This window comes from Ovis aries, chromosome 3 (assembly GCF_016772045.2).
Source record: "Ovis aries strain OAR_USU_Benz2616 breed Rambouillet chromosome 3, ARS-UI_Ramb_v3.0, whole genome shotgun sequence".
Taxonomy (NCBI): Eukaryota; Metazoa; Chordata; class Mammalia; order Artiodactyla; family Bovidae; genus Ovis; species Ovis aries.
In genome coordinates, this window is record NC_056056.1 from 135542852 (window position 1) to 135556479 (window position 13628).

Below are 13628 nucleotides of genomic sequence, written 5' to 3' on the forward strand. Positions count from 1 at the left end.
TATTTCATAGCTATTTAATTATGGCATGTCTGGGCAGGGGTTTCTTTTGTGTTTTATCCTGTTTAAGATTTGCCAAGTTTTTTGAATCTGTAGGTTTCACTGAACTTGGGAACATTTCAGTCATTATTTCCAAAAGCATTTCTTCTGCAACATACTTTTTTTCTGTTCTATGACTCACATGACACAATGTTAAATCTTTGGGAACTGTCTCTCTAGTCCCTGGGAATTAATTTTTCTGATCTCTATTCTTCAGACTGGATACTCTCCACTGAACTATCTTTAAGTTGAGTAACTTATCTCTGTTCTCCTATTGAATCCATCCAGTGAGGTTTTTTTTTCAGTTAACTGTATTTCTCAGCTATAGAATTTCTGTTTTGTTCTTTTCATATCTATTTTTTTGCTGAGAGTTTCTATCTTTCCATTCATTTCAAGAGAATCTACCCTTACTTGTTAGTCAGAACACTGCAGTAATAGCTCCTTTAAAGTCCTTATCATATAATTCCAGTATCTTGTTCATCTAGGAGATGATGGCATTTGCTGATAGTCTTTCCTTACAAGTTAAGATTCTTCCAGGTTCTTTGTATGCCAAGTAATGGACATTTTCAATATTATGATACCTGACTCTCTTAAATCCTGCAGAGAATTTCTGATATTCTTCTTTTAGCAGGCTATCAACCTGGTTGTGTCTAAACCACAAGTTCTGATTGGCCTTCTGTGCGTTGTAGTTCCAACATCAGTTTCAGTTTTCAAAGACTCTGCAGTGCTATTCAGATTTGACCCCGTGTGCACCATGTAGCGGCCAGTTTGGAACTTGAGCTGCAAAGTAGTTCAATTCTTAAAATCTACAGTCCTTTCAAATTACTATTAAAGTTAACTAAAAGTAAACACGGATATCTAATACTTTGCCAGAAGGTAAGTCTAAATTCCTCCTCAGCACAGCAACAGGGGCCCTTCATAACCTGGCTCAAGCCTATCTCTCTTAACACGTGCCTTCTGATATAAACACATGTTCCTTCTTGATGTAATCTGCTTTGCTTTACACCATTCAAACTCATGTGGTAATATAACACACACAGGATTTGATACATGAGCACTAACCTGTAAGATGGGCGCCGTGCTAGGATCCCGTGGGTTTTCTGTGAGGAGCCTATGCTGTCGGATGAGTCCTGAGACTCCTCACTCTCTGATAAAGATGATACCTGAAAAACAGAACTGGTTTTACTAAGATGAACAAACCAAGTGGGAAAAGAATTAAATTTAATTTTTACTTAAAAAAAAAAAAATCTGTCTTCTACCACCCAAATTCATTTGTCATTAAATCTAAGGTCTAAAAGAAAGAAAAGGAAAAAGGAGAAAGTTTATTTCAGGAGTCTAAACTAAAGGAACATAAAACACAGCAGGCTCAGAACTAAGAAGTCTATCCCCCAAGTAAAGCAATACTACTGCACTAGAGTTGTAAATACCAGTCTTGAGACTGTTGCACACTACTCAGATTTTTTACCATTAATGCTATCTGATTTGGATTTTGGACATGCTTTGAAATGCTACTAGATATCCAACTAATATCTAGTTAATAGATAATGACATTGAGGAGTCTATTGAATATACAAACCTGTGTGTCAGGGAAGAGCTCTGGGCTAGACATTCATATTGGAAGTCAGCTCTCTAGGACAGTCCTTAAAGCCACAAGACTAAGTGAGCTCAGGAAGGAGAGATAGCACAAAACCCAGGGACATTCTTAGCAGTAAGAGGTTGGAAAGAAGGGGAGGAACCAGCAAATGAGGCCAAGAATAAGCTACCAGTGAGGCAGGAGGAATACCAAATGAATGCAGTGTCCTTGAAAAACTAGCAAAGACAGAGTATTAAGGAGAAAAGAATGATCAACCATGTCAAATTCTGCTAGCAGGTGAAGTAATATAAGGACCCAGGACAACCATTAGATCTGGCAAAGTGGAGGTCACTGGGAAGGGCAGGTACAAACATAAGTAAACTTAAAAATATGTAATAATTAGCTTTATCTCATTTCATAATTGAATTAGTTAATACATGTAAAGCATTCAGTGCATGGCATGGCACAAGTACACATTAAATTTTAACTACTATTAATAATAAACTTATTGATTGTCTGTGAAAGCCTCCTTGATGAGATATTTAACTTGAGATCTGAAAGGCAAGAGAAGCCAATGCTGGAAATGTTGAGGAGAAAACTTTCAAGTAGAGAAAAAAGTAAAACCTATTAAAACTAGTCAGCACAATAACCATATGCAAGTTTTAAGTTACATCTTACAACTGAGGAAATAAGATTTTTTTTAATGTATTAAATTTCTCAATATTTTTCTGAAGTTACATTGCGATACCTGACTTCTTTTAAAAAAATAAAACAGGCTTCTAGAAAGGACATAATAAATAAATTCTCTACATTACCTACTGTATACAGAAAGCCTTCCCCTAAACTATTTTAGGCTTAGATCTTAAATTTCCAAAGAAGCTTGTTTTACACTGTATAATCACCTTCAAAAATGAGTTCAAGTATACTTATACTTTTTTATATCTTAAATCTTTATCTTTTGATAGAAAAGAAAGAACGGGTCATAATCAGTAATAGTTAATAAATAATCACAGTAACAAACAACACAGTAGTAATTAAAGAAGACCAGTCGCTTCTGTTTCCTCAAGCATCACAGATATACCATTTCTAATCTAAATCTTAGCTCTTTTACCTTTTGTCCGCAGATTTACTCCAAAGCCTCCCAGTGAACTCAAGAAAATAATTCCTAGAACTAAGACATTACTTATAACTAAGAGGAAGAACTCTAATGACAGCACTAGAAAGTAAGAGTAAAATCTTCACATTAAAAACTCAGAAAAACCATGCAGCAATCACCTTTCACGAAGGAAAAAACACATAAAGACGCAGCTCCAGAGCTGACAGCCCTGCCAGATGCTGTATATACTCAAGAGGGAAAAAGAGCTACACAGACACTGTATATACTCAAGGAAAAATGAGTTATACAGACACCGTATATGCGCAAGAGGAAAATGAGCTACACAGACACTGTATATACTCAAGAGGAAAGATGAGTTATACAGCCACTGTATATACTCAAGAGGGAAAATGGGTTACAGATTTCCTTCCAAGATAGCTGCTTCTAAAAATGAGAGATGACCAAAGGCATTCTGAGACTCACAGGAGCCAGAAGATAAAATGGGGAGAAAGAGTAAAAAGCAAAGAACCCAGAATGGCTCTTTGCTTCCTATTGTTGCCAGGTGTAAATAGACAGGCATAAGTAAGAATTTTACAATGAGGGAACTCTTTTATATGATCACCATAAAGCATAAAGTAGGTACTTTCTTACTTTGCTAAGACACTCACATCATCGACCCTTTCTTCAGAATTCTCTTTTTCGTGAAGGATACCACTAGGATAAAAAGGTGCTTTCCCTTCAGAAAATCTTTCATTTCCTTAAATTCTGAACAATAACTTCTCCCCAAAATTGCCTTCTGTTTTCACTGGGTAGTATATACATGAAACTAGAAGTTCTAAAACTTTTCCATTCACTTCATTTGTTCTATAGTCCAATCTCTAAGACATCGTTATCTTGGTCTGTAATATTGAAACTACAGCAACTTCAGCTGTCCAAAGACTCCAGGTTCACAAGTCCCCTCTCTCAGCCACTAAGTCTTTTAATTTCTGTACCGTTTGCACGTGTGGTGGGTGAATTACAGAAGACTGAGCTGTCTGGATGACCCCCTGAACCTGTACTTGCTCTCCAGGAAGAGGTACAATTGTCACTGGCGCAGATCCTCTTAATGACATCTAAGAACAAATAAAAATTCAATTAACATAATATAATACCTGTGCATGTAAGATAGGTGAGTTCTTTATACTAGAAAACACATTTTAGAGCTTATTATATATAACCACATCTATTAATCACACATTAGCTATTTTCTGTGTGCAGGAGATTGCACTAGGAGTATAAAATGAACAGAGTAAGAGTTATAATACAAGCAAAAATAGAGAAACCAAACTATTGTAGGAGCAAAGACAGAGTGCTATTTCAGCTGGGTCTTGAAAGATATATAATTTCCTGATGGTATGTATGGGGAACAGGGTTGGAAGATATTTTGGGTGGTGGAACTGATTGTATAAAAACATCACTGTTCTTTAGGACATGTCATTCTGAAGAGAGCTGGTTAAAAACAATTAAGAAATCAAGGGTCAAAAAGTGAGAGAGGGGCTTCCCTGGTAGTCCAGTGGTTAAGACTCTGCGCTTCCACTACAGAGGACACAGGTTCGATCCCTGGTTGGGTAACTAATATCCCATGTGATGTGTGGTTTGGCCAAGAAAAAATTTAAAATTTTTTAAAAAGTGAGAAATACCAACTTTGGGCAGCATCTTTAAAAAAATTTTTTTCATGATTAAATTTTTTACTTAAAATATTTTATTTCTGTGGAAAGCAGATGGGGTGTCATGGAAATACCACAATAAAATACTAAACCAAGAAAAGTCCACCCATCATCTTTCAAGACTCAGCTCGGGTTCTACCTCTTCCAAGAAGCTTTCCCGGAAATTTTCCAATCTCTCACCTTCCCCTAGACTATGTTGGTTCTAAGCATTCATCCTGGGCTTAAACACAAAATAAAATACAAGGCTACTCCTCAAGTCCTGAAAATCACCTTCGTGACTCTTTTCTGTGTATGCAACAGGTCCTCAATAACAATGCCTTATTCACTTTCATTTAAGGTTCTTTATCCTTTCCCAAAGTTGGATTAAATTCATCTCACTATCCCCTGAATGCCTAGGTCATAAAATATTGTTTATAAAAATTTATCCAAATTATCAGAAAGGGAGTGTAAAAAAACACCTTTTAAAACTGCATTCTCCCCAAATAAAATACTTAGGAATAAACCTGACCAAGGAGATGAAAGACTTATAGACTGAAACTGTAAAACATTAAGAAAGGAAACATCAGATAATTGAAAGAAATGGAAAGATAGGCCATGCTCTTGGATTGGGAGAGTTAATATTGTTAAAACACAATAATACCCCAAAACAGATTTAATGCAATCCCTCTCAAATTACCACTGATATTTTTCACCAAACTAGAACAAATAATCCTAAAATTCATATGGAACCATAAAAGGCCCAGAACTGCCAAAACAATCCTGAAGAAAAAGAACAAAACATGAGGTATAATCCTCCCAGACTTCAACAATACTACAAAGCTACAGTAATCAAAACAGGCTGGTACTGGCATAAAAACAGACATATAGATCAATGGCTCAGAAAAGAGAGCCCAAAATTAAGCTCACACACCTACAGTCAGTCTTCAACACAGGAAACAATATTGTATGAATATTGCGGGAGAAGACAGTCTCTTCAGCAAGTAGTGCTGGGAAAGCTGGATAGCTACAACACACCCTCTCACTATATACAAAAATAACACAACATCATAAAACTCCTAGAAGAGAACATAGACAAAACATTCTCTGACATAAATCATACTTATGTTTTTTCAGGTCAGTCTCCCAAGGCAACAGAAATAATAACAAAAACAAAGAAAAGGGACCTAATCAAACTTACAAACTTTTACACAGTAAGGAAACCATAAATAAAAAGACAACCTACAGAATGGGAGAAAATATTAACAAATGATGTGACCACCAAGGGCTGAATTTTCAAAATTTACAAACAGAGCATACAACTCAACAAACGACCGAATCCCACAATGGGCAGAAGACCCAAACACACCTTTCTCCAAAGAATCATACAGATGGCCAACAGGCACATGAAAAGATGCTCAACACTGCTAATTTATTAGAAAAATGCAAATCAGAACTGTAGGGAGGGGGAATTCCTTGGTGGTCCAGTGGTTAGGACTCCAAGTTTCCACTGCAGTGGGCACAAATTTGATCCCTGATAGGGAACTAAGATCCTGTAAAAAAAACAAAAACCAATGAGGTACCACCTCACACCAGTCACAACGGCCGTATTTAAAAGTCTACAAATAACAAATGCTGGAGAGGGTGTAGAGAAAAAAAAAGAACCCTCCTACACTGTTGGTGAGACTGTAAGCTGGTGAAGTAGTGCAGACACTATAGAAAACAGTATGGAAATTCCTTGGAAAACTAAAAACAGATTTACCATATGATCCAGCAATCCTACTTCCTGGGCATACATTGGACAAAACCACAATTCAAAAGATAAACGCATCCCTGTGTTCCAAGCAGCACTATACACAATAGGCAAGACATGGAAACAACCTAAACATCCATCAACAGATGAATGGATAAAGAAGATGCAGTATATACAAACAGTGGACTACTACGCAGCCATTAAAAAGAATGAAATAACGCCACCTGCAGCATCAGGAACACAACTAGAGACGATCATACCAAGTGAAGTCAGAAAGAAGGATGACAAATACCATATGATACCCACTTACACATGGAATGTAAAAGACGACACAGAGGAGCCTGTCTATGGGACAAACAGAATCAGGGGCAGAGAGAGAAGAGGCTGGTGGTTACCGAGGGGGAAGGGTTGAGGGACGGAGTGGAGTGAGAGGCTGGAGTCAGATGCAAGCTTTTATACATAGAATGGGTGAACAAGGTCCTACTCAGGTACAGCACAGAGAACTGTATTCAATATCCTATGCTAAACCATAAGGGAAAAGAATATTTTAAAAAACCATACATACATACATTATTCTCGTCAATGTTATTTTCCCTTACGGTTTAGCACAGGATATTGTCTGTGCTCAGTCACTCAGTCGTGTCCAACTCTTTGCTGTCCAAGGGACTGTAGCCCACCAGGCTTCCCTGCCCATGGAACTTCCCAGGCAAGAATACGGGTTGCCACTTCCTACTCCAGGGGATCCCCTGACCCAGCAATTAAACCCATATATCTTGCATCTCCTGCATTGGGAGGTGGATTCTTTACCACTAGTGCTATCTGGAAAGCCCTGGCATAGGATATTGAATATATACTCTGGAGAAGGGAATGGCAATCCACTCCAGTATTCTTGCCTGGAGAATTCCATGGACAGAGAAGCCTGGTGGGCTATAGTCCACGGGGTTGCAAAGAGTCGGACATGACTGAGCGACTAACATACACACACACATATATATATGGAGAGAGAGAAAAGAGAGATTATTATTATTGTTATTAGTTTTAACTGAATCACTTTGCTGAACAGCGTAAGTAACACAAATATTCCAAATCAACTATACTTCAATTAAAAACAAACCCCTTTATCCAGGCACTGAAAACTGTAGATTCTTAGCACAAGCAACTCCATTCAACCTCCCTCACACACTGTAAGAGACAAGACCAAACTCTAGCACACCTTCTGTCAGCTTAAGGCTGTGTCCCTAGGATGACCCAGTATCTTCAAAAGGTCTCCCTGAGAAAGCTTAATGCTGCCAAATAATTAACTGCCTGTTCTAGCCAACACCTTTGACCTCACTTTTCCTGGAGTACTTAACCTTAGAAAAATTGCAGCTGTCAATCCTTTCTCTGACCCTTGAAATACAAATCTTTTACAACCCAGAAATGTCTCTCTCAAGGACCTGAAAGTCATCCCTTTGAAATGTAATCACCGAGAAGGACAGGGCCCTTGCCTACCAGTCTCTGTGGAAGGATGGGAACCTCAATTTGAGAAGCACCAATTAGCAAGCGGACACAGACGGCTTGATCACACTGACCAACCTCTCCACCTAACATCTTCAATGTTTTTCCTTTAGTACACCCCAGCATTTTAAAAGGGACCCAAATTTTCTTTCGGCAGAGTTGAGCTTAATTTATGCTGGAGTTTCTCTTCCCTACTGTATGAATGAACTGTGAAACCTCGCTGCCTTTAACAGGTGTCTAACTGTGTTTTTGTTGACAGTATCCCTCTATGGAGATACAGAAATTAATGAGTAAAAATAAACAGAACTCATGAATCTTACGAGTCTAGCTCTAGAGGTACCATTACCCTCAGAGATTCCCTTACTTTTCAGATCCTAACTAAAGCCAGTTCAGTTCAGTCACTCAGTCGTGTCCGACTCTCTATGACCCCACGGACTGCAGGATGCCAGGCTTCCCTGTCCATCACCAACTCTCAGAGTTTACTCAAACTCATGTCCATCGATTTGGGTGATGCCATCCAACTATCTTATCCTCTGTCAACCCCTTCTCCTCCTAGCTTCATCTTTCCCAGCATCAGTCTTTTCCAATGAGTCGGTTCTTCGCATCAGGTGGCCAAAGTAATGGAGTTTCAGCTTCAGCATCAGTCCTTCCAATGAATATTCAGACCTGATTTCCTTTAGGATGGACTGGCTGAATCTCCTTGCTGTCCAAGAGCCTCTCAAGAGCCTTCTCCAACCGCACAGTTCAAAAGCATCAATTCTTCGGCGCTCAGCTTTCTTTGACTACTGGAAAAACCATAGCTTAGACGGACCTTTGTTGGTAGAGTAATGTCTCTGCTTTTTATATATGCTGTCTAAGTTGGTCATAGCTTTCCTTCCAAGGAGTAAGCGTCTTTTAATTTCATGTCTGCAGTCAACATCTGCAGTGATTTTGGAGCCCAAGAAAATAGTCTCTCACTGTTTCTGTTGTTTCCCCATCTATTTGCCATGAAGCGATGGGACCAGATGCCATGATCTTCGTTTTCTGAATGTTGAGCTTTAAGCCAACTTTTTCACTCTCCTCTTTCACTTTCATCAAGAGGCTCTTTAGTTCTTCTTCACTTTCTGCCATGAGGGTGGTGTCACTGGTCTATGTGATGTTACTGATATTTCTCCCAGCGATCCTGATTCCAGCTTATGCTTCATCCAGCCCGGCATTTCGCATCATGTACTCTGCATATAAGTTAAATACACAGGGTGACAATATACAGCCTTGACATACTCCTTTTCCTATTTGGAACCAGTCTGTTGTTCCATGTCTGGTTCTAACTGCTGTTTCCTAACCTGCATATAGGTTTCTCAAGAGGCAGGTCAGGTGGTCTGGTATTCCCATCTCTTTCAGGATTTTCCACAGTCTATTGTGATCCACACAGTCAAAGGCTTTGGCATAGTCAATAAAGCAGAAATAGATGTTTTTCTGGAACTCTCTTGCTTTTTTGATGATCCAGCGGATGTTGGCAATTTGACCTCTGGTACCCCTGCCTTTTCTAAATCTACCTTGAACATCTGGAAGTTCATGGTTCACATACTGTTGAAGCCTGGCTTGGAGAATTTGGAGCATTACTTTGGTAGCATGTAAGATGAGTGCAGTTGTGCAGTAGTTTGAATGTTCTTTAACACTGCCTTTCTTTGGGATTTTGAAAACTGACTTTTTCCAGTCCTGTGGCCACTGCTGAGATTTCCAGATTTGCTGGCATACTGAGTGCAGCACTTTCACAGCACCATCTTTTCAGATTTGAAATAGTTCATCTGGAATTCAATCACCTCCACTAGCTTTGTTCACAGTGATGCTTCCTAAGGCCCACTTGACTTCGCATTCCAGGATGTCTGCCTCTAGGTGAGTGATCACACCACCGTGATTACCTGGGTAGTGAAGATCTTTTTTGTGTAGTTCTTCTGTGTATTCTTGAACCTCTTCTTAATATCTTCTCTTCTGTCAGATCCATACCATTTCTGTCCTTTATTGAGCCCATCTTTGCATGAAATGTTCCCTTGGTATCTCTAATTTTCTTGAAGAGATCTCTAGTCTTTCCCATTCTATTGTTTTCCTCTATTTCTTTGCACTGATCACTGAGGAGGGCTCTCTCATCTCTCCCTACTATTCTTTGGAACTCTGCATTCAAATGGGTATATCTTTCCTTTTTTCCTTTGCCTTTGGCTTTCCTTCTTTTCTCAGCTATATGTAAGGCCTCCTCAGAAACCATTTTGCCTTCTTGCATTTCTTTTTCTTGGGGATGGTCTTGATCATTGCCTCTTGTACAATGTCATGAACCTCCGTCCATAGTTCTTCAGGCACTCTATCAGATCTAATCCCTTGAATCTGTTTGTCACTTCCACTGTATAATCGTAAAGTGTTTGATTTAGGTCATACCTGAATGGTCTAGTGGTTTTCCCTACTTTCTTCAATTTCAGTCTGAATTTGGCAATAAGGAGTTCATGATCTGAGCCACAGTCAGCTCCTAGTTTTGTTTTTGCTGACTGTACAGAGCTTCTCCATCTTCAGCTACAAAGAATATAGTCAATTTAATTTCAGTATTGACCATCTGGTGTTGTCCACGTGTAGAGTCTTCTGTTGTTGAATGAGAGTGTCTGCTATAATCAGCACATTCTCTTGGCAAAACTGTTAGCCTTTGACCTGCTTTGTTTTGTACTCCAAGGCCAAATTTACCTGTTACTCCAGGTACCTCTAGACTTCCTACTTTTGCATTCTTTTTTGGGTGTTAGTTAGGACATCTTTTTGGGGTGTTAGTTCTAGAAGGTCTTGTAGGTCTTCACAGAACCATTCAACTTCAGCTTCTTCAGTGTTACTGGTTGGGGCATAGGCTTGGATTACTGTGATATTGAATGATTTGCCTTGGAAGCAAATGGAGATCATTCTGTTGTTTTTGAGACTGTATCCAAGTACGCATTTCAGATTCTTGTTGACTATGATGGCTACTCCATTTCTTCTAAGGGATTCTTGCTCACAGTAGTAGATGTAACTAACAGCCATCTGAATTAAATTCACCCATTCCAGTCCATTTTAGTTCGCTGATTCCTAAAATGTCCATGTTCACTCTTGCCATCTCTTGTTTGTCCACTTCCAATTTGCCTTGATTCATGGACCTAACATTCCAGGTTCCTATGCAATACTGCTCTTTATAGCATCGGACTTTACTTCCATCACCAGTCACAATCACAAGTGGGTGTTGTTTTGCTTTGGCTCTATCTCTTCATCCTGTCTGGAATTATTTCTCCACTGATCTCCCACAGCATACTGAGCACCTACCGACCTGGGGAGTTCATCTTTCAGTGTCCTATCTTTTTGCCTTTTCATGCTGGTCAAGGCAAGAATACTGAAGTGCTTTGTCATTCTCTTCTCCAGTGGACGACATTTTGTCAGAATTCTCCATCATGACCCATCCACCTTGGGTGGGTGGCCCTATAGGGCATGCATGGCTCATAGTTTCATTGGGTTAGACAAGGTTGTGGTTCATGTGATCACTTAGATTAGTCTTCCGTTATTGTCATTCTGTCTGCCCTCTGATGGATAAGGACAAGAGGCTTATGGAAACTTCCTGATGGGAGAGATTGCCTGAGGGGGAAACTGGGTCTTGTTCTGATGGACAGGGCCATGCTCAGTAAATTTAATCCAATTTTCTATTGATGGGCAGGACTTCGTTCCCTCCCTGTTGTTAGACCTGAGGTGGAGGTGATGAAGATAATGGCGACCTCCTTCAAAAGGTCCCATGCAGCACTGTGGCACTCAGTGCCCCCAACCCCGCAGCAGGCCACCGTCAACCCACACCTCCACCAGAGACTCCTGGACACTCACGTGCAAGTCTGGATCAGATTCTTGTGGGGTCACTGCTCCTTTCTCCTGGGTCCTGGTGCTCCCAAGGTTCTGTCTGTGCCCTCTAAGAGTCCATTTCCCCAGTCCTGTGTAAGTTCTGGCGGCTCTATGGTGGGGATGATGGTGACCTTCTCCAAGAGGGCTTATGCCATACCTAGGTCTGCTGCCCTTGTGGCAGGCCACTGCTGACCTGTACCTTCCCAGGAGACACTCAGTCACAGTTCTGGCTCAGTCTCTGTGGGGTCTGTGGGTCCTGGTACACACAAGGTTTGTTTGAGCCCTCTGAGACTCTCTGGTGGCTAAGGGTTTTAATTCTAAATGCTATTTCGCCCCTCCTACCATCTTGCTGGGGCTTCCGCTTTGTCCTTGGATGTGGGGTATCTTTTTTTGGTGTGATCCAACATTCTCCAGCGATGGTTGTTCAGCAACTCGCTGCTGAACAAATAAAGCCAGTCACTCAAATAATGAGGCAAGCTTGTGAGGGGGATAATTTACATGTCTGAAAGGATAAAAGTAAATCATTCCTCCAGAGTTTCTGGTAACCCTTGTGTTTTCTGCAGGCTATGGATCTGGCACATTTTAAGGAAAAAAGCTACCAGATTTTGTTTCAGCTAGTAGTCATTGCTATGCCTTACTAATCGTCGTTTTAACCTCACAAAATGCCTACTACTCAGAGTGCTAAAGCCTTGTGTCTTCCCACTGCCACTCTCAAACGTGATCATCTAAATCCTGAGGTCTTTCTTAAAGAAAGAAAAGGAGAGAGAGCTGCTGTTCCCTGCTCCCCTCAATTTTAATCTGTGGTTGAAACACAGATGATTGCCTCCACCTGTTATTTTTCAGCACTAACAGAGCCTTCTGCAATGCTAGAAATGTTCTAAATCTGCACTATGCAATATGGTAGTTACTATCAAGCATTTCAAATGTGGCTAGTGTGACTGAGGGACTTTTAATTTTATTTAACTGAAATTTAAATTAAAAATGAAATACCCACTGTGGTTACCACCCTGAACAGTTATAGACCTTAGAGCTGTAGAACCTACTAGTACACCATGGCACTAACCTCAGAATCTCTTGTGGGAGATGTCAGAAGAAGTAGAAAATGATTTTTTGGAGCTGCTCTGGTTAAACTGGGAACTGCATAACTGATTGCCTGTCACACTACCGTAGCTGGGCTGATTCTTATACAAATAGCTGGGCAAAAAATTAGCATACTGCTTTTCAGCTCCATAACTGGAATTCCCTGGTAGCTCAGAAGGTTAAAAGTCTGCCTGCAGTGCAGGAGACCTGGGTTTGATTCCTGGGTTGATGACTACCCAGTCCAGTATTTCTTACCTAGACAATTCCATAGATAAAGGAGACTGTAAAGAGTTGGACATGACTGAGCAACTTTCACCTCACTAACTGGGGGGTCCTTGGACCATAAAAACTTGGGTGAGGGAGGCTGGAGAGTTAGTAGAGTGGCATGGTCAAGAAACCTCTATTTATTAGAGTATGAATCCAAAGTCTTCTAACTCCAGAAAGGCACACCAATTTCTGGAGTCAGACAGACGTGGGCTGATTTTCAGCTAAAGGCTGTCATTTTCAGCTCTGTGATGCTGAACAAATTTGTAACCCTCCGAGGGCCTCAGTTCTCCTTTGTAAATAGAATATTACTTTTTCAGAGTTAAAGTGAAGATTAAATAAGTAATAAGTAAAAAACAAATGGAATGGGGGAGGTAAAGAGAAGGAGCCTGCATATATATCGCTTACTTGGATCCTGTTTCAACAAACTGTTACAAAAAAAAAAAAAAAAAGATTTGTGTGTGTACACACACATAATAACAAGAAAATTTAAACACTGGTTATTTTATAACAATAAGAATAATATTTTGGTATGATAATATTAATGTGGTTATGTTTTTTAAAGGAGTTCTTCTGTTTGAGATACACACTAAAATATTGAAGGGTGAAATGATAACTAGAATTTGCTTCAATATAATCCAGTTGTCAGCAGACCAGAGGGGACAAGGAGCCATGAGTTTAATAATTGCTGAAAAAGGGTGATGGGAACCATAATGGCTCAAACATCTCATCTTCAGAATATGTTTGAAATTTTCCATATTAAGTTTTTTGAAAAATACT

At 39.8% G+C, this 13628-nt stretch overlaps 1 protein-coding gene across 5 annotated transcripts in view; it reads right to left on the reverse strand.

The window, feature by feature from the left end:
• The window catches only part of ATF1 (activating transcription factor 1), a 61722-nt gene that overhangs the window by 16857 nt on the left and 31237 nt on the right, over positions 1-13628 (reverse strand). For 3 of the 5 annotated variants that reach the window (XM_060412607.1, XM_060412606.1, XM_012174295.5), the window contains exon 3: positions 1099-1199. In XM_060412607.1, coding sequence (XP_060268590.1) covers positions 1099-1199 — 101 coding nt within the window. Of the gene's footprint in view, positions 1-1098; positions 1200-3697; positions 3818-13628 lie in introns of all 5 variants that reach the window. The other 2 variants (XM_012174289.4, XM_060412605.1) reach the window with 1 other exon arrangement.